Raw genomic sequence first — 21,683 nt, 5'->3', positions numbered from 1 at the left:
CTTCCGTTGAGTTAAGCCTTCGTTACCTGTGATTATGACACCCTAACTGATGGTACCATCCTACTCGTGTGTCTCATTTACACAAATTGGCGGTTTAACACTTTCTCTCTGTGAGGACCACATTCTCTACCAATGTATCCATTCACTCCCCAACACCATCAACCTTTCCTGTTGCGTCAGTGGTCGTAAGATACAAGTAGATTACCCGTTACCGGTTGCGCACCATTAAGGAGGAGCCATGCACATGGGAGGATTAGGAATGCCTTAGGGGTACAGCACGCTTTTTTTTGGATGATTCCTCCTAACGTCTACAAGATGTGGAAGGTATCACAATGACATCAGAACATTGATGGAAAAGGGATAGGTATCTTCCCAAATTGGCAAGTAAGAACGTGTCAGGCTTTCAAAATCCTTTGATACATCACAATAATCTTCATTCGCAATGCAATAGGAAATACTTCAAGTTTTTACTTTGAAAAGACCTGTCCCCGAAAAGTGACACATAAGTAAAGATATTGTATTGAAGGCAAATTACGCATAGAAAATAAAGTGCGTGGAACGTTCAAATATTACTTTAAATCTGATATTTTCCCAATTACTTGATCTTTGGGTTTTTTTTCTGTTTGCTTGTACTTTGTTATCACTTATCCAACAGATTTCCTAAAGTATATCTCCTATATAATCACCTCATGATTTTCTTAGATATTCTCAAAATACCGTGCAATATTGCAGACCGAAATAGCCCTGATTTTACGGGAATTTGACTCTTTATTGCTGGTGTCTATTTCACCTGGATATGCAGGTGTGTGCTCCGGGCAGCGATCAATACCGAATGCTTTTCAACGATTTCCCTGGACACTGCTAAAGCTCGATTTCACTTCGCAAGACCTTCACAAACTCCCATTCGTTCAGATTTTGTTCTCGATATTTCACATCTCAGGTTTAATTGAGGTTTTTTTTTTATCAAGCAAATGTGAGACAGACTAGAACGGTATTTGATATGCGGGAATTTTGATTCAAAACATGTGGAATATTGATACAGTCATCGCCCTTCATCACATTTAGGTCTACTCTTTCCACATCCACATTGATCAGTGTTGGTCAATATTAGGTAGTGGTTGAAACCAGTCCAAATAATTAGACATGAAATGTTTACTACTCTTTTTTTGAATGAAATTTTTTCTGTTAAAGGGGAAGGCTAGTAACTGATCAGTGGGGATCAGTGGAAATGCTGGGAGATGATTGTTCCAATCCTTATGGGATTCATTCAAGAGTTCATTGTATATCTATTGTTGTGTGAAAATGATTTGCTTCAGAATGGTCTCATATTCAAGTAATGTGCAGTTTAATGCTTCCAGGTTAGCGTCCCTGGTCAGTGACGGAGCATTAATCTGCACATTACTTGAATATGAGGCCATTCTGAAGCAAATCATTTTCACACAACAATAGATATACAATGAACTCTTGAATGAATCCCATAAGGATTGGAACAATCATCTCCCAGCATTTCCACTGATTCCCACTGATCAGTTACTAGCCTTCCCCTTTAACGTATGCATTTTATCTGTGGTTTCCCATTTCCGATTCCATGCATTTGCATCATGATTCGTCGACATCATGAATCGACATATTGATATGCAGTGTTTGTTTCTATTCACGCTTTTCACTCGCTTGTAAGGCAAAGAGAGAGGTGTTCTTAAGTTCTCTTTGTCAAAATAAATGTCTCATGATGAATTTGTATATTTCCGTATAGAAAAAAAAAGAAAGCTATGATAAGCAATCACAATTACCTGTTTACTGGATGTATTCAACAGGTGTCATCAAGTTGTCAAAGTCGTTTTAATGCAATTACTTGAGAAACTTTTATGACATATCGAATAGGAAACATCCGTGCACACACTTATCATAGATTGCTGGAGTGCTGTGTCTCTGTACGATCAGCAGGTCATCCCGCAGGGAACCAAATTGTTCGTGACCTTATAGGAATTTCTTTACACTTGACATTAAAAGGATAATGCTTGCAGTTCGTCTCTGGAAAATGTCATCAAATATTCGGGTAGTCTTCCACACGGATGCTCACTGTGGCGGAATAAGGTGATGCTCGCCCATTAAAAGAGGATGAAATGCACACTATCTGTCATCCTACAGGTTGATACGACGATGATTTAACAAATTTGAATTGTACTTGAATTGATTCTCCTGTCATTCAGCGCTTCACTGATGGCCTTTGCACAAAGAGGCTGCTGGGGGTTTAAATCAAAATATCAATTTAACGCTTTGTGGACCTCTTTCAGTTGTCAAAACCAGGATGTTTAATGTAGTTTACATTTTCGCCAGGGTGTCTCAGCGTTACAGAATTGCGCCCACGGAATCCCATTGTATGGCGTCCTTCGAAATCCCACGCACAGACAGTACTTAGAAAGAAAACGGAGTGGCCTGGCAAAAAGGGTCAAAAGGCGCCATTCAATACAGCGTTGATACTATTGAAAGGCAGAAAGGTCGTAAACACCACCACTTCTTTCACGTATTTAGTTGATCTTTGCTGACTTGGTTTGGTGCTGTAAGCAGACGGAAGACAGTGCTTCTTGTCGTAGTGTGTGAAAACTGATTGTAGACGCAGTCGTTGAATTGATTTTTCCCCGCTTTTATCTTCAACGTTTTTGTTTCATTGTGTCATTGAAAACGATTATTTTGACATTTCCACTTTGTATCTTTCCAATCTTTCAAATGGTCGCACATCCTGATGGAGATGATAAGACAAGTTGAGGTAAATATGTGACCTTGGGAGATTCATTGATCATCGGGGAGAAAACATGACACAATCAATATTTAATGATATTCTGTATGGGTCTCTTTATTCTAAAAAAGATAATTGAGATATAAAGATTTCAAAAAGCCAAACCAATATTGATAACACGGCAGCATCTTGAACTCTTATGTAAATACAACCACAACATCTTGCACTCAGCAACAATGTCGTTGTAGCTTTGTAATCGATTCCCAAAGGTCTTTGCCTTCAATATTGTATACTTTATTATCCATCTTTTTTACATTTTCCAGGTCTGTGCGCTTAATTGTGAATAAAATTATGCTTTCAAGTCTATTGATGTAGGCCTATCCCTTTTCACTACTGTATTCTGTGCGAGTGTCTTTTCCATTTGCTCTCTCTAACACACACCTGACTTGGCTTGTGTCTTTTGTATCCTTGTTTATTTGTTTATGTTTGCCGTTGAAATGTAATGAAATGTAATGAAATGTAAGCAAATAATGTATGTTGGTTTCATAATCAAAGAATACTGTACACTCTAAAAAAATTCCGGGTCAGAACTGACCCGGAATTGGGTCTGTTGGGGTCACACATCGTTCCGGGTAAAAAATGACTTAGAATTTGGTCATGAAGACCCGGAATGGGGTCACCCTGACCAAATTCATGACTCTGGATGGGGTCATATCTGACCCAGAACGGTGTGTGACCCCAATGGACCCAGTTCCGGGTCAGTTCTGGCCCGGATTTTTTTTAGAGTGTACGTACGTTCTTTTTTTATGCATTCATAGGATTGAAATTTGGCCTTCGTATATGTTAAGTTCGGCCTCAGACTATTTGCGCTCACACTACACCTTCATCTGCGATGTAAATGATGCTTTAATCTTAACGTTCGTGAGCCTTATCGAGTATTCTCCCGAGACATCTAAAGTTTTGCGTTTTTTCATTATTACATAATTCTTCTTTCATCTTTCACACCCCAAAACCTCGGACTTCAACTGTACCTGCCAGCAATTATCCTTGACTCAGTCTTACTGTATATAGAGAATAGAGTCATCTTGTTTATTTTCATAATTGTTCATGTCGACCCTGAGGAAGACATATGTATGCGTCGAAAATTTGGTCTTAATAAATAGCACTGTTGGACGGAAATGCATTACTACCCTACTTCGTCATCTTTTCTATATATATAAATATATCATATATAAAACGGGCAGCACCTAAGCGTTATATAAATAATATATATATATATATATATATATATATATATATATATTGTATATGATGTAATACAAGTACGCATGATATCACATATACAGTCTTGTATAGATATACATGAATATGTATAGTCCATATATGAAATAAATACATGTGAATATAGATTTATATATATATATATATATATATATATATATATATATGTATTTATACATATATATTAAATTTGTTTACACACACTTACAAACATTCACCATAATGATGAAATCCAAGCCGAAGGTTAGTTATTTTGTGTCAAGTGTTATATTCTTTTATTTTTCGTTATGTGTACAGGAGGATCTGTCGTGAAAGGCATCTTCAATTCAATGATTAATCAGATGGTTTGATTTCAGATAATTGTCTAAAACTACGCTTTGAAGAGTACTTGTACTTGGACAAAAGATACATTATGAATGCTACATCTGACCATACAAAGAAACAAAAACAAGAATAATCTCTGTAACACACAAACTGGTATTTAGGAGCATCTGTCTTGTGAAAATTCTCATACTTGATTTTTTCCCCTCTTATACTATTTTCAACAGTGCATTACTGTATGTGGTGTGGTTATTCTGTTTATGTGACCTATCACACATTGTTATTCCAGTCTAGTACATTATCATCAATTTTTATCCTCTCCACTTTGATAAAGCCTATCCTATTTCTTATTGAAAGCCAAGCAAACATTAATGCAAAATACCTTAATCAACAGGAAATTTTCTGAAGAGCATTAAATCAATGGTTATGAAGGGAAACGCTTGTACCTTTGTCCGAAAGGTTTTTCTGCATTGTTTCTGGCTTTCGACATTTTTATAGATGTCCTTACAGAATCTATTTTCGACGTGTTTCAGAATATTTTGTTAGGAAGGATTTGATAGCTTATAACGAAGTGAAAAAAAAAAAATGATTGTAAAAATATTATCCGGAAACGACGAATGATACTTGATAAACTTAAACATATCACGACAACAATACAAGAGAATACAACAATAAGGACAACAATAACAGTGAGACCAAAAATGTCATGGGGATTTTTGGTGGTCAGTTGGATTAACGAGTACAAGGACACGAATTTAAAAAACCTCAGTGTGGTGGCCTTATCTATCTGCCAATAAAGATACACATCTTTGAGGTCTATGGGGAGAGAGTGTCTACTTTCCCTTCATTACAAATACTTTAGCATCATCAAGTACTTCGGTTTATAGGGTAGATTCATTTAGTTTGGCAACAGAAAGAAGGCTAATTCAACGACTATACTGGATGTTATTCAGATCTGTTGATCGTTTCTGACATCACCATCATCTTATAAAAAACACAAAATGCGTTGTGTGTTTCACAAATAAGTATTTTGGAATTCATGACGCTTTTTCTTGGCTATTTCCTTTTCCTTTAACAAAACATAAATCATGCTACTTTAGCGATAAACTGTTTAATCTTTGGCTCTTCTCCTTTTAGCTCAAATATCATTTGCCTTTTTCATTTCTTGTCTACTTTCCCGTCGGGAAAAAGGCTTTTGAAAGTCTTGTTTCATAAATCCGTTTAAACCGTTTTATTCACTTTCATTATTTCAAACAAACACAGTCGATTTTTTAAAGGAATCACTGAATTTGACATGTGACATAAAGTGATGATTATACCAAAGCATAAATTTCGTGATTCATTTATGGGTGTACATTTTTAAAAAACAGTGAGCTCAATGTATCAAATTTCATTTTCATTTACCTCTTTCAGGAAAACGTCAGTGATATTAACAATAGTATTTAAAACCCCCCATATCAGTGAAAAAGGTAATGAACAGAGACTTATCTATTTGACCGAGATGACACAAGACAAAATACAAAACGAAAAAAAAGAAAAAACTTCATTGAAAATGCATGTGAATCCAAATGTAAGAATATTACACCTTCATGTCATTGCTTCTTCTACTCCATTTTCTTAATCACTTTTGACTCACGTTGTTCCCTTTTTTCACGAATATCCGAATGCCTCTCTTTCAAAATAGGATTTGCAATTATATTGATACATCTCCAAATTAAGAGTCATGAAAATCCATATTCAAAGAAATGCATTATATTAAGTATTCCACTTGATAAAAAGAAGTTTTTTCATCAAGTTTGTGTACTTCAATTCAAAATTTCATGTCAATCACTTACTCCTTGAGGTTTCATACCCTCCCCCCCGAAAAACAATTATGTGACCTGTGCACATCCGATTCTGATTTGAGAAAGTCAAATCGTTCAAAGGCTTTACGTTTGAATGTAGGTGATTCTGTACAAGATTGCTTTAAACATATCTCTGTGTTCGCAAAATAATTGACTGCGTTTTTTTTTTTCTGATCACCTTATTACCAATCTGATCTCAATTTGTAGCAAGCCCCATTCCGAAAACATGGGGGGAAATATCGACATTTCAGTTTTGCGTAAACCTTGGAATCCTAAATCAGAGAACGCGTTAGATAACGCATCATTTTACCTTTCTAATACTGAATCTCCAGCCCGTGTCTGTTTTCTTTCCTTCCATAACCCCTGCTGTGTATCAAATCTACATTTCTCTTCACTTTGAGTTAATCTCTTGTAACTTATTCAATTCTGGTTTCCTTCTCCCCCCCCTTTTGATTCGCTTGTTAATGTTTAAAATGATTTCTTAACTGATCACTTTCATCTTCCATGCGTTTGAATGTGAAAATATACGCATAACATAAATTCGCAAAGTGTCTACATCGTTGTATAACGATAGCACCCTGCTTTTTGCACTTTAAAGGACAAGTTCACCTTCATAAACACAAGGATTGAGAGAATGTAGTAATATTAGTAGAACGCATCATTGAAAGTTTGAGGAAAATCAGACAATCCGTTCAAAAGTTATGAATTGTTGAAGTTTTTGTGCAGTACCCGCTGGATGAGAAGACTACTTCAGTGTATGAATAACTTAGATGTCACATGCGTACAACAATATAAGGAAAATATAAAGAGAATTTCACAAAATTCCATCTTTTGAAAAAAGTACACATTCCCCTGACTCGTTACCGACAAATGTTATGGGTAATATTATTCCCCCTGCCTTTAGAAAGTGGCAAGTCAAGTGCTCTTTTATTATGCGAAAAAAGTGAAAATATGTTGAATTTTCTTTTACATTTTCTTTATACTGTTGTACGCATATGACTCACAAGCTGTAGTAGTCTCCTCATCCAGCGGTTCCAACACAAAAAATTTAAAAAAAATCATAACTTTTGCATCGATTGTCCAATTTTTCTCAAACTTTCACTGATGTGTTCTACTAATATTGTTGCATTTTCTCAATCCAAATGTTTATGAAGGTGAACTTGTCCTTTAATAATTCTTACAATAGCTTCGAAAATCAGAGTGATTTTCAATGAAGTGGGTACGATGTTGTGATTCTCAATTTCAAACTTGAGATTAACCATCGCTGCTATGCATATAATAATTGAAGAGTTTGTTTGCAAAAACCGATAAGTCCATTTTTGAAGATTTTGAAGTACGGTCTTTGTCATAAAGTACAAAATAATATCTTTCAAATGATATATTGGTCACTACATATAAAGGTATAATTTTGAACTTATGGTCAAAAGAAGCAAAAATTTTCTTATTATTCTCTTTATTTTTCTTGACCTTTAATCGCAAATATCTCCATTTGACAAATATGGACTTATCGGTTTTTGCAAACAAACTCTTCAATTTTACTTATTGAAATCGATCCTCAGGATGTGGCATTCAGCTCACTCACTCTACCACAGACACACACACACAAATAAAAACTCCACACACATACACACACACAAGCACTCACACAATCTAACGTTTTGTATGCTGATTATGTTATCCCTCTTAAACTCGTTCAAATTTAGGCAACCTTTTGAAGTGATTCTGCAGTTATCATCTAATGAATAACCGTCGAGACATTTATTTTAGAGTTCTGACGAAATCAACACACCCTTGAAAGTAAAGACACCGACGCTTTTCCTTTATTTAACTGATTGTAAACATGTATGTCTTGTTTTTTTTTTTTTGGTTTAGAAATAGAAGCAGACCTTTACTTCAGAGCAAGATATTCACCGAACCTGTTTGACAATTTGAACAAAAGCCGCTTTATCGATTTTTCTTTTATCCAACATGTGGTCATTGTATTTATTTACGTATGAAGGTATTAAAGCTAGAATTGTCGATTGTGTCCTTTTGCCTTTGCGACATATCGTCACATATTAGAGTGTCTGAACTGGGCAACACCAGTCAGCTTTACGAAATGACAGCCTGCTTTTCTATTTATAACGTTATGTGATCAATTTGAATGGTAATCCCATCCCCCCCCCCCCCAAAAAAAAAAAGAAAAATAAGCGAAAGAAAATAGGAATTTATAGAAAAATATGAATAACTCAATGAAGAGACTGCTATAATCAAACTTTCACAATATTGGCCATATACGATGGGATAATAGTGAAACTTAATTCCGTGTCCCTCTGTATTCTTCGACATGCAAACACACACACACACACACACACACACACACACACACTACAGGATACTTCTACATGTCCGGGAGCCTGAAGTGCGGTTACCTTTATAGCACTTTAAGTCTCACCCACTTCAAACAAATTGAGATCTTTATCCATACGTCTGTATATTGTGTGTTGATATTTCACATGCATGTCTACACAACAAAACTATCAGTGTGAAACAGCAAAAGAACCAGCTTGATGCTTTCAGTGGTGAAAACTACTTAACCATTTCCCGCTTGCTTTTTTTTTTTCGTGTACGATTCTTTCAAAAAAATAAGGTAATGCACCATCTAGGCATATATTGTTACTTTGCCAAAGAGCAGATGTTCAAGAAATGTACAATAAAGCATAGATACATATTTACAAGTCGGCGGCCTGTTTAAAAGTCAGTTATTCGAATTAGCTAAGTGGGGCTACCAGTCTAATGAAATCAGAGGCTTGCCATTTTGCATTTCAGAGAGTGCATTGCTACCGAGTGCCTGAACAACACCTCGCAGACCGTCGAAGTATTAAAGTCAACGACTTTGTACAGTTTACAGGAATAAGAACAAGACACCGCTACGAACCATTACTCACACGGGAACGTTGAAATAAGAAAATACGACGCAATTTAAACGTTCCTGTTTTACGTTTAATATTGGGCTTGAATATTCTGTTTTTTTAAGGGGACTGGGCAGAACTCTCGGTTAATTTTCAGTCAGCTGACCTCCTCCCCTTTCCACAGATCTCGTTACTGGACCTCGGGGTACACCCTCGTAGTACTGTCTTGCCTGTAAAGTAATGAGAGAATAAGATAAAAAAAATCATGTTACATAAAGAAATATCTCTCAATTCTATTGACGTTATAATAAAAAAAAATCATGTTACGTAAAGAAATGTCTCTCAATTTTACTTACGTTTTAATGAAAAGATTGAGTGATTTAGTGGATTGGTCGAAAATTTGCCGATTCCTTTTTACTTTAACGTGGATATACATTTACAGTTCCGTTACGTTCAGTTTCAGTTTATTGCTTCATTTCAATCGTTAACTGAACTCTTCGATCATCATCACAACATCTTTTGTCAGTCCATCTTGTGTTAACACACAAAAATAACCCTAACCATGATTATAACCGATCGTTTACTTGATCAGCTCCCACACTCTGGAATTCATTACCCCTTACAATTTGGACACAATATCTTCCTTTAATTTTTTCAAGAAGGCTCTGAAAACCAACTGTGAATGTGGCAAAGACATCAACGATTGCATATCTTTTTATGAAGTGTGCATAGAGAATTAACTATGATATCATGAGCGTTACAAGTTTGAAAATACTATAATCAATGATAATATGAGTTTAATATCATTAGCATGATGATGATGATTATTATTATCATTATCATTATTATCATTATCATTATTATTATTATCATTATTATTATTATCATTATTATCATTATCAAACATGCAAACTGCTCTACTACTTCGTCACGTATACCCACTTAATCGGACAGAGAAGGAGGGAAACGGACGGAACAGAACTCTGATACACTGATACTTGTCTGGTAAGAGCAGTGCTATGACAAGGGCTCATGCTGATGCGTCCTACACTTTTTTTCTGCAGGAAATATGTATCTTGTTTGATGTTTACTTTGTTTGTCAGAGAAAGAGTTGGAAGAAACTCTCTTCAATCATGGAAATGTATATCATAACAAAAATAGGGTAACACGTGTTTGAAATATCAAATGATAAGAAATAACATTCCATAACTCAAATGAATCATTGGTGTTGATACACACAGCACACCTTTGGAATCGTACGTCAGAAAATTGCAGAAGCCAATCTTTAGAGGAAACTATAATCAACATTAAATGTTAGAATCAATTTCCTGTTACGAGCAGAAAATACTGGAACAAGAAAGAGAGCGAAAGAGAGATTCAGATAGCTAGCTAGATATGTAGATAGATTGATAGATAGATAGATAGATAGATAGATAGATAAATAGATAGATACATAGATAGATAGAGAGGTGTAACTTGAAGTGAGTGTTGGCCGACAATAAAGAGGTAGGTTGACTTTGTAAAAGTGTAAGACACGACCCCACCTAATTTTTTTGAATAGTGTCGTTTCCGAGGTATATTCATAGCTATAGGACATTCAATCAATGTCAATATTTCAATCAGGATGTAGACGAGAAAGGGCAAGGTATTCTTCTGAGACTCGTCTCAGTGTCAATCGTAAGGTAAAAATCCTATAATTTCCACAACATCCGTCTGTATTTTGTTAAGCAAAAGTTGCTTTGCATCTGCGTAATATGTTTGTGTAGAATACTGACGGATTACGCAGTACAACATATTGCGCCATGTCCACTGTTTAAGAAATGCTACAACTCCTATAAAAACATCAGACAAGTTACATATCTGTAGCCTCAACTACCAAGCATGCACAGAAGATGCCAGCGTAATCTTTCTTGATCACATCATCTTTAAGAGAGAGAGAGAGGAAAAAAAGACTTGTATGGGAAGATACTTTTATTAGTAAAATCACTCTTCGTGTCGGTCTAATTTGAGTCCTGGAAGTCGCGGATCCATAATGGCGACACTTTAGTTACTTGTAGAATGAACTGCTAAAACGGGCACCCCATAATGACACAGGAGCGTGTTGGTGATAAAATTGCGCCTTAAAAAAGGTCCCCATCCCCATTTGTTTGTTTTGTTGTGTTTTGTTTCACTATACACCTACACTCCTATAAAAGCGTGCATATCATATCATGAAAAAATAAGAAAGGTGATAAAAAAACTACTGCAAATTGGAAGAACGGAAGCTGTTCATTGATCACAGAGACACCAAGAAGGAAATCTGATGTAATTTGTAACAGCATAGTCGTCAACGATAAACCCAAGGATTTAGCGGATTTTTATTTCATTATGACTATTACCTCGTGATTACTGTGCATTACGCAGATATCGCTCTTTGTCATGTGACATCTTGACCTGAAAGAACTGCAGCTTAATATGAAGCTTCACTGTACAAGAGAAATTGCAATAAAATATTTTTGAAGACCATTAATGCTGTATAAGTTCACTACCCATTGATATTGAGGTTTTTTGTCAATGAAAATGATTTTGTTTAAATTATTAGAGGTAATATAATCTATGAGTTACTGTATCACCCCCTTTCTTTTTCCCTCGTGTCTTTTTCTTTCGTTACTTGCATGTACCAATTGTAATGTGCATATCTTTTCCCATTTTATACTTCTTATTTCCATTTTGTATTGTATTTGTAGTTTTGATGTTCTGAACCTATTAGAAGACCAGCGATGTCACGTTGGGATCGCTGAATATGGGCTATCCAGCCATTGTTTTTTTTTTGCGAAAAATGAAATAAAATTAATCAATAAATCAATCAATCAATCAATCAGTCAGTCAACCAATCAGTCAGTCAACCAATCAGTCAATCAATTAATCAATCAATCAATCAATCAATCAATCAATCAATCAATCAATCAGTCAATCACTCAAGTAATTAATCAGTCAGTCAATCAATCATTTATTTATTCAATCAATCAATCAATCAGTCAACCAATCAATCAATCAATCAATCAATCAATTAATCAGTCAGTCAATCAATCATTCATTTATTCAATCAATCGATCAATCAGTTAATCAATCAATCAATCAATTAATCAGTCAAACAATCAATCAATCAATAAATCTGTCAGTCAATCAATCAATCCTAGGAAGGCAGGCAGCTTGAAATCGCTCCCAATAATGTCAAAATCCCATCCTAGCCTCATCTGTTGCCCTTTCACACTCAGTTGGGCCCTGAAAAGGAAACAACTGATACAAACTACTTCAAATGCCTTAAATTTTCCTCATCATTCTCATGCTTTTCGTTTTAGTTCATTTAGTGAATACAAATTGTTTTAAGAGAGATAGACAGAGAGGAGAGCGGGAGAAGGGAGACTTGCGTGATGGATATTGGTAGGATGCAATGCTTCGAGATTGTGCAGTTGTAATCAGTCTTCCAAGCCAACCGCCACTTCTGATTTTCTTCAAACTTCGTGGAGATCATCTTGCGATGATATGAATGCAATGGTCGTCTTATACAGTCAGACGCTGTATCGATGAGTGGTTCCATTAATCATAGTTTCTCTCCAGGCGAGCTAGCATGTGAGCGAATTATTTATGCTTACTCTGACAAATTGAATTCGAAGGATACAATATTTTTCCACATGTCACCTCGTATCACGAGAGAGATTCGACAAAGACCTAACCAGATTGAACGTCTGATTGCTATTACTGCCGAGACAAGTAACCACACAGGAAATGTTTCATGCTGAGACTGGAATCTGCTCAGGCAACCTCTAAAAATTATGATTTTGCAATCTTTCCAATTCATTGAACATCGAATATTTATCACCACAACTTGTTGCCTGTAAGGTCACGTTATTAATTTTTCCAAGCATTAAACGAGAATAATATTCTTCCTTACTGTATACGTATATCATACATGTACATTTCTATACACGCCGATGATTTTGTGTGCAGATTCACCATCACATACGAGTACACACAGAGCACAAATTATGTAATCTTTTTTTTTCCAGGATTGATATTCTTATCCATGTACATTATTGTACAATGCAGAAGAAAATCTATCTATGTTCTGCCGCCTTACATTCTTCTCTTTCCTCCTCCTCCTCCTTCTTCTTCTTCTTCATCACTCTCCTTCTCTAATTCTGTCGATTCTCTGGCAATATCTGTCAATATCCCTTGATGGTAAGCCTCGCAGGTCATGGTCACCAGTTTTTCTTTTTGTCTTTAAATGTATTTTGATTACATTTACTTTCAGTGTTACATTAAGTTAATGTCAAAAGAACCAAGCTTCATTTGCCCTTGAACGGAACGAATTTGGTATAATTGCATTTCAACTTGAAATGCCTTTGTGGAATTGAGGTTGGTTTATTTCTTAAACTAGGTGGTCAGCACAAGAGGAAGAGAACAATGATAATACTTAGTGTCGGACTTTCAGAAATGATGGTGTTCAGGGGACATTTTTTTACGGGGTTTTGCTTTTTCAAAGCTATGCGAAATGTAATGCATCTTAGCAGCAGCTGCCAGTGCTGGTCAGGTAAGACACGTCATGGTAAATGATCGCATAACGAATGCAACCCACGTCTATTACTTGTGATAATTCCAATTGAACATGATTGGGTGAACCCACTGTTTGGATGGGGGGGGGGGGGGGGGGGGAGTGGAAGAGGGACCAGATATGACACAGTGACCGCGAAGAGATCAACTCTATATTCAATAGTACGCAAACCACATATTAACCGACAGACACACATACACACACAGAGTAAACTACAGCAACAACAAGACCTACTTCAACAAAAACAACAACAGCAACAAGGAAACAGACAAAGATATTGATCACGTGGGGTATAGCGCTTGTTTGCAGCCACTTCCGACTAAACAGGAAAGACGCAGAGAGAGAGAGAGAGAGAGAGAGAGAGTGAGACGGGGGAGAGAGGGCTAGAGAAAACGACTTTTCAGCTTGCCCCATACCCTCTGTGAAGTGGGCGTCTTTGTTCATCCGTCGCTTTAGTGGAGATTAATCTGGCCTTTTTTTTAAAGGTATTCTGTACCATTGGGAGCAGTGATTTAAGAAAAAAAAACGTTCTAGTTATCACATTTGATGCATATGTGTAGGTTAGTTGTATATAACCATATAAACATTTCGCAATAAAGCCTAATCTTTATGAGGAGATATTGCTATTTTTCTCAATAAACCATAATGTACATAGTTCACTATAGAAACAATCGTATCGTAGCTATTGTTCACACTTTGTATATTTAACAATACGTCTTAACATTGATTGTACAGATTAAAAATATTACATTAGTTCTTTCTATCCCTAACGCACACTTTAGGACTGTTGTGAAGCAATAAACTTGGGTTTTTGTTTCATCTGCAAACGGTAATAATGCATTTCAGCGTTGAGCTGTCAAGTTCATAACATCTTAACCCGCCCTATAAATTCAAAGGAAGTCTCATGTGTGTCTTATTCTACAATATTGTGAAATCGTTGCATCACTCCTTCTGCCTTCAATAGATATAAATGAATGCTAAAGTTATCGTATCATTCGGAGATGTCGCGGCTAACACGTCTTTGTTGAGAGGCGTTATTGTGAGTCTGAAAATAAAGAACGTTATTCCATGTTAATGGATGGCGTTAGACTGAATGTCTTTTAGCTGGCTTATGTGAGAATATTGCGAATGCTGAGAAGACTGTCTATTGAAATACTATATTCATGGAGATAGCTCCTCATTAGAAAAAGAAGATGAAGACTTAGAATGCTTTCTTTAGATCCATCATAGGAGTGCATTAACCGACACCGAGTTGGGGGAGAAAAAGTTAAGGAGTCCGTCAACCCGCATGGAAACATACTTAGTTCATATCTACTGTGGATGATCAAGCAAGTAATTGACATTTCAGAAGATTCTCATGAAGTTGGAATATAAAAGTTCACATAATGTGTGTTCGGACGGAAAAAAAAATGATATTTGAAATAACATTTCTAAACTTGTAACGCAAGCGTGCGCTCAAATGATTTTGACAGGTAAGGCAAGCATAATCTACTAATGAAAACATTTTGGAACGAAAGTCTTCATTTAAATGAAACGTCTGCTTGAAATACTGCTTGACCTAGGAAACAAAAGTACGGTGAAAAGGCTTGAATAACCTCGGTCGTGAATAATGTAACGCTAGTATCAATATTGCTTTCTACTGCGAAGTCTTCTTTTGACAGTAAATACCGTCTATACTACAACAAAGTTTCATTTGCATCCTTGACGCTATAGTCTAATGAAAAGGTTGTGTAGGCCCGCGCTTTTAGTCTGAAATTGAGAGATTTTCACAATACAAGTGCGTTGTACAAAAAAGCAGTGTTTATTCTTTGTTCGGTTCAGAATGGTAAATGTGTTTTCCTCTCCGTTCTAACACTACAGTTTCCTCCTTTTTTGGGAGGAAAGAGAATCTCTTCCATTAATTTGTTTTGTTTGCGCTTCTCTTGTTTATTCTCCTTGCGTACGGAGAATAATTGTGCTGGGGTGTTTTAATGGAATCCTTGTAAGGGGTAAGAGCTTTCAAGAAGGCGGCGTAGATGGAAACAACATTGGTCCATCTGGGAAGTGAGGACGGTTTTTGGCGGCGGGGGGGGGGGGCAGATTTGAGACAAGGGAATCAAGGCAGAAGAGAAGAAAGGAGTCCTTGCTCTCCCTTTCTGTGCTTTTTAAACACACATTGCATTATCTAACAATTACTTGCAACGCTGTATACAGACTACTGACGCTTATCTCGTTGGAATGTGTTAACGCTGCCTTTTCATCCTGCGCTGTGGAATCAATATGCCTCCATTAGGGGTCTCTTGAGATAAGGCAGCGAAAAGATGGACCAATTATGCTCCGAGTAAAAAATGCATGACACTGGAAGTTTAATTTGGCGCTAAGAAGAGGAGGAAGGAAGCTCATTCATGTTGAGGAACATATATCCTGCGCCCTCGAAAATGTCACAATATACGGCGCACGCGTGGTAGAGTATTTGGCGGAAATGGATCAGAGATCGTTGCGTTGTATAAAAATAATCTACCGCAAACAGATACTGGGATAAGTAGGAACCTTAGGGAAGCGAGACATACGTCCTATATGTAACGCTGGAGGCATTTAGCTAATTAACCATCCATTCTTTCCTCGAAAAAAAAAAAATCGTCGAAGACCAATCTTTTAAAGTCAGATTATAATCCAGTTATCATTTTCTGAAAGGATTAGTAGCTAGAAAACTTCTATTAATGTCCTCCGGATGAAGAGGGTATTCTGGATTTAGAGCAAGACCGTCTCTTTCATAGGCAATCACAGTTTGGTAAAATTGGAAACACTGACATGTCATACTGAGTAGACATTGATAGATGGCTAATTGTTTAAAGCTACTTCAGATTTTCTGCATGAAGTGCAACAAGATTAAAAGTTATAACTTGGTTTATATATATATATATATATATATATATAAGTAACAAAGCTGCAACAAAGTTCATGCTGTATTCACCAACGGTTTATTTCTTCACACTTTTATCTTGCCAACACGTGGACTACCTTATCAACATATATATATATATATATATATATATATATATATATATATATATGTATATATATATATATGTTTGAGCTTTCAGCATCAATACAATAAACATTCAAATTCATTACAAGAAAATCGCATGTTAGGATTCACTGCATTTTGATTTTTTTCTACTTTTTCAAATTATTTTTTATATTGGCAGGTGATCAGAGACACAATTACAAAAATTATGCTTTAATGCTGCATACCTGAATACACATTATTAGTACATACGCATTGTCTTAAAGATTATTATACTACTACACTACTACCTACAGACAGACGTGTAGTTATATCTTTCAACGACTAAAAAAAGAAAGATTTAAAGAGTAGTGTTGTCTGTACGGAAAGAATTTCGATATATTTCCTTGTACGCTTTATTCTATGTAGGGCATACTAAGTAGTCAACAACACGCTTATCAACGCAGGAAAAAAAAAATAACAACATCGAGTGCCGAAATCGACTTAAAATGCCTCGTCATTCTTTGCCCTTTCATGAATTTATCGAACGTCGAACCGTTGTTTCATCGGTCTAATTCGCATTCTAAATTGATTACGCATCGATTTCAACCTTGCTGCCCAGTTCAGGAAGTATTTAAGCGCCAATTATATCCCGCTTCATCAATGATTCATGGCTCGTATCATGGCAATTTCCGAACGTTGAGTCTGATGCATCAATAGGTGTAAGACAACCATTCGCATTCCATCTTACACAATGCCCCATGACGCGATTTTACTCTAACAAGTTCAGACAATTTTCTTCTTTAACCACGCAATGCGACATTAAAAACTTGATGATATCAGTTCATTTGTGTTATGTGATTGTATCAGTCTCCCCGACAGGGAACAATTAACTAAATTCACAATTAAGCTTAAGGCCGCTTTGTTGAAGGAGAAGAGGAGGGGGGGGGGGGCGAACACACACACACACACACACACACACAGCAGAGACGAGTAGCCTTTGCTAATGCTTTTACGTAAACAAAAATAATATTGGACGTCAAATAGCGTCACTTAAGGAGAAGCGCAATTAGGTTTATAATTGTCTTTAATTTTCTTTGTCTCTTTAGGTTATGCTATGCTTGTTCTTTTATATAGGTGATAATCATTTATCTAAGCCTGTCACTGTCATAGCATTGTAAGCGCCAGGCTGTACGAGGGTTTGAAATGAGGCAGCGTACGGCACTCGCTGTAGGAATGATGAAATGTATGGTCCCTCAATTTGTCCTTTCGAAGCTTTTATTCAGCTCTTATTCTTCAAGTAAATCTGGCGTTACGTGCACCAACCCGCTAAGATTCAAGCTTTAATAGATTTAGAATTGTGCAGACTGGTAGTGGGGCATCACTAAACTTGATCTTTCGATTCACCTCAAAGATAAGGGAATGATCTTTTAACCTTTTAACCGTGTGTACCGGTGAACTTTCATGACTTTAACCGGTTGTGTGTTCATTGTGGGTAGCTATCAAACGTAAACTACATGTTGTATTGTATCACACCACTGTGCGTACATAGGCAATGCACAGTTCTAAAAAGCCGCTTCGATTGACATTTAAGTTGAATGAAATGGTACAATGCAAACTTTGTGAATTGTAATTCAAGTCCTTTTCAGTTTTTGTTCCTTTATTGGAAATCCTTTCAACATTATATTGACAGAAATACAGTTACCAGCCCATGTATAATGACACATTGTGCCTTTCTATTCTGTAATTTCTTTCAAAAATATCAATACCTGAATCATACATTGCGGAAGAATTAATGTATATCCAAGACCATAACCTACACGAGTGTTTTTTTTTCTAGCATATCAGGTAGTCTGATACGATGTAACGAAGGCAGCTCACTCATTCCAAAACAATTTTGTCCTGTAGCAATCGTCATCAAAACTGTCAGAGAAATCAAGTTATATGTAGTTTGTAAGAACCACTTTTAGCCTATCAAGCGTTAGAAGAAGACCGCCAAGTGATTTGCCGTAAATATTGAAACCTCGTAAAATCCTAAAACCTGATATCGTACAGACAACAATTCTGCAAAGGATGAAAACGGCAGTCGAGACCTGCGACTTTCAAAAGGGAATGTGATAAGAAGATTAATGAAGTATGCATTTCCTTTAATTTCTTGAATCTTCACATACATTTGGAGTGAGAATGATGTATATCATTCCCATAACGTTTATCCCCACTTTAGTGTAGCCCAACTAGACGCGTGAAACATGACTGTCAACGCGAAGCAACAGTGTGACTGTAAGCACGATACCAAGGGAGATACTATCGCATTTCGGGATATGCGTGTCCGATCATTTACATGGTTCCTGCAACTGGAGTTGATCAGAATAATAGATTCAAAGTCTTCAAATGTTAAAACGCTCTCACGATTTACAGATCTCCAGTCTAGAGTGGATCTGTAGGCCCTGGGGCCTGTCTTATAAAGACTTGCGATAGAAATCAATCACAAGTTTTGTGTGTGCTGCAATGCAAGTTGCGATTGATTTGGGGACTTGTGATTGATTTGAAGGCTTTATAAGACGGGGCCCTGGAATAAGAGACGTATATGTCTTTAAAGACCAGGGTAGGGCAGAGCTACCAAGTCTCACGCATTCTGAGTGAGACTCAAGCATTTAGGGGCCGTCTCACGATCTCACGCATGGCACCCATTTTTCTCACGCATCGGGCGAAGTTTGCAACTTTGGCCTATAATAAGGAGCATAGCTCAAAGGATTAAAGTAATAGTTGCAATTGAAGGTATATTTCCCTTTTGTCTTCCAAACTAAGAAAAAATAGTCACGCAAATATGCACCTGGTCGCACCATTAAGAGCTAAAAAATGAAAAAGCTCCCTACCGTGGGAGGCCACAGGGAGGAAAAACCCCTCCCACTCCCTCGCTCGCACGCACATTCGCGCGCCGAGATGCCGAGTCATGAAAGTCTCACTCATAAAAAAAAAATTTGAACTTGGTATCCCTGGTAGGGTGGAATCGCTGCCCACCGCGTTATACTCGGAAGTATTCGAAAACAATTTGTAAGCTCCGATCAGCGAATAAATGTGTAAGAAACAGAGATCAGTGGAAAAGCTATACACATCTCGTTACCATGGTTACAGGGATTCACAATGATATCACAATGATATAAATAAAGGCTTGTGTTATTCCAATGATTTCATGAAAGTTTGAAGAATGTTTCAAACAACGGCATTGTTATCTGTGGATTTCGATACCATACCGTCATACCAATTAAAAACTGTCTAATATTGCGTTTTCTTTGTATTGCTGTTATCATGTTTTGCTTTGTTTTGTTTTGACCACAAACAGGATACAACAGGAAATTAGTCCAAAATACGATGATGTTAACCGGGCAAACGATGACGTTCCATTGTTGTTGGGGTCTTTGCGATCTCTTTGAAATAGGTGTCATTTCGAATGCAACGCTGAAATTCAAAAAGAAAGACTTGGTATCTCGGTAACAGACATGAATTTCATGTGAACAAATTCAGGGACCTGCGTCATAATTGTAATGCGCGGTTTCATTCGAGGACCGCACACTGTATCTCTATTTAGTGGAAAAGAAATATTCAGCACGCTCTCACCGTCCAAAGCAAAACGGTCGAAGTTGGGATAACCGCAATGTATTTCATCTGGTGCCGATGGAGGCATTTGCTTTCCCCGGAATATTTTAGCCTGATTAATTGACTTATCTTCCCTTGCGTTCTACCCCATTTGATTTAAATTCTCTACCAAGGTATCTCATTTTACAATTTTCTTCGCATACGTAATCCTCGCCGGTGGGTGGATGGTATCGCCCCGTTTGGATGTCGAAAGAGGAGGAGAAAGATAGGAGGGCAAAAAGCGGCAATGTTATCTGACTGTTGCCTTTAAGCCTGATTCAAATGGTCCCGAGTCAATCAAGACGAATGAGAAATAGTCATCCGTACCAGAAATTATTATTTTTCCTTTAAATTTGGTTTCAATCAACTTTCATTACAGACCTTTTCTTTTTCTTTCTACCAGAATCCGTTTTGAAAGTTGCTGTTAACAGAACCCTTCTTTAAGCTGTGTTTCTCTTTATGGAGGGCATCTCTTTTACAAGGTAAGAGAAGAATGTAGACGTCTTTTTTTAGTTTAGTTTAGTTTCGACTATACGCGATGGCATTGAACGCGATATAACGCGATATATGCTGTTGAGTGGCTCCCCGCAAACATTGAGTCATAAATACTGGTTAGAAATAAATGCGTCCCGGTCAGAATATAAATAGTACCTGTTTATAGTCCAATGCGTCCGCTACAGGGCGACTTCTCCGATCCTCTTCCCAAAGTGGTTCGAATGTCTCGTATTTAATCTGAAGTGTACTCACTGTCAAAGATACAACGAAATGTGTCCCTGATCGCAGACATTCACATTTTTGGGCGAGGGTTTGACTTGCGAAAGGTGAAAACAAAAACGAAATTAAAGAGAGCGGAAGAAAGAAAGCGACAGAAATGAGAGGAAGAAACACCTGGAGAGAAATAAAGCTATCTGAAAGAGGAAGAGAGAGAGAGAGAGAAAGAGAGAGAGAGAGAGAGAAGGGGGTGGAGATGGGGGAGATGGGGGAGATGGGGGAGGGGGTAGTGAGACGAAATCTCTCGCACTGCCTTCTCGAGACGCACAAGTTTGTGGATGATATTCGAAAAGCTTTTGAATTAAGCCAAAAACATATGAGAGGCTGACGGAAATCCGATGAAACGCGGCACTTTATAGGAAACCATCATCTCGTAGTAATTTGTGGAAAATGAAACTAGTGATTTAATGTGAAATGTTCATATATGTCTTCTCAAACAGCCCAAAAGATGAGAAAACAGACCAGGACGTGAAGTCATGATATCTGGTTGCCAACTGAGCATACGAGAGAAAGGAATCAAAGAAAGAGACACAATTTTGCTAGCCCTAATAACTATTCAAGCTCTATCATTATATCATCTGAAGTAAAATGTGTGTGTGTGTGTGTGTGTGTGTGTGTGTGT

The 21,683-nt window shown here is 37.0% G+C and overlaps 1 protein-coding gene across 1 annotated transcript in view; it reads right to left on the bottom strand.

Annotated features, from left to right (window-relative positions):
- Nucleotides 1–7,642: 7,642 nt before the first annotated feature.
- Nucleotides 7,643–21,683, bottom strand: part of LOC139711080 (uncharacterized) — a 36,672-nt gene continuing 22,631 nt past the window's right edge. The window contains exon 3 of the mRNA XM_071622999.1: nt 7,643–9,304. Within this exon, the coding sequence (XP_071479100.1) occupies nt 9,221–9,304 (84 nt within the window). The 3' untranslated portion in view covers nt 7,643–9,220. The remainder of the gene's footprint in view (nt 9,305–21,683) is intronic.

The sequence above is a fragment of the Diadema antillarum genome, unplaced genomic scaffold (assembly GCF_040938485.1).
Source record: "Diadema antillarum isolate AM-2024a unplaced genomic scaffold, OU_Dant_1.0 seq00001608_RagTag, whole genome shotgun sequence".
Lineage (NCBI taxonomy): Eukaryota > Metazoa > Echinodermata > Echinoidea > Diadematoida > Diadematidae > Diadema > Diadema antillarum.
This window is presented reverse-complemented; position numbering and strand designations above follow the sequence as displayed.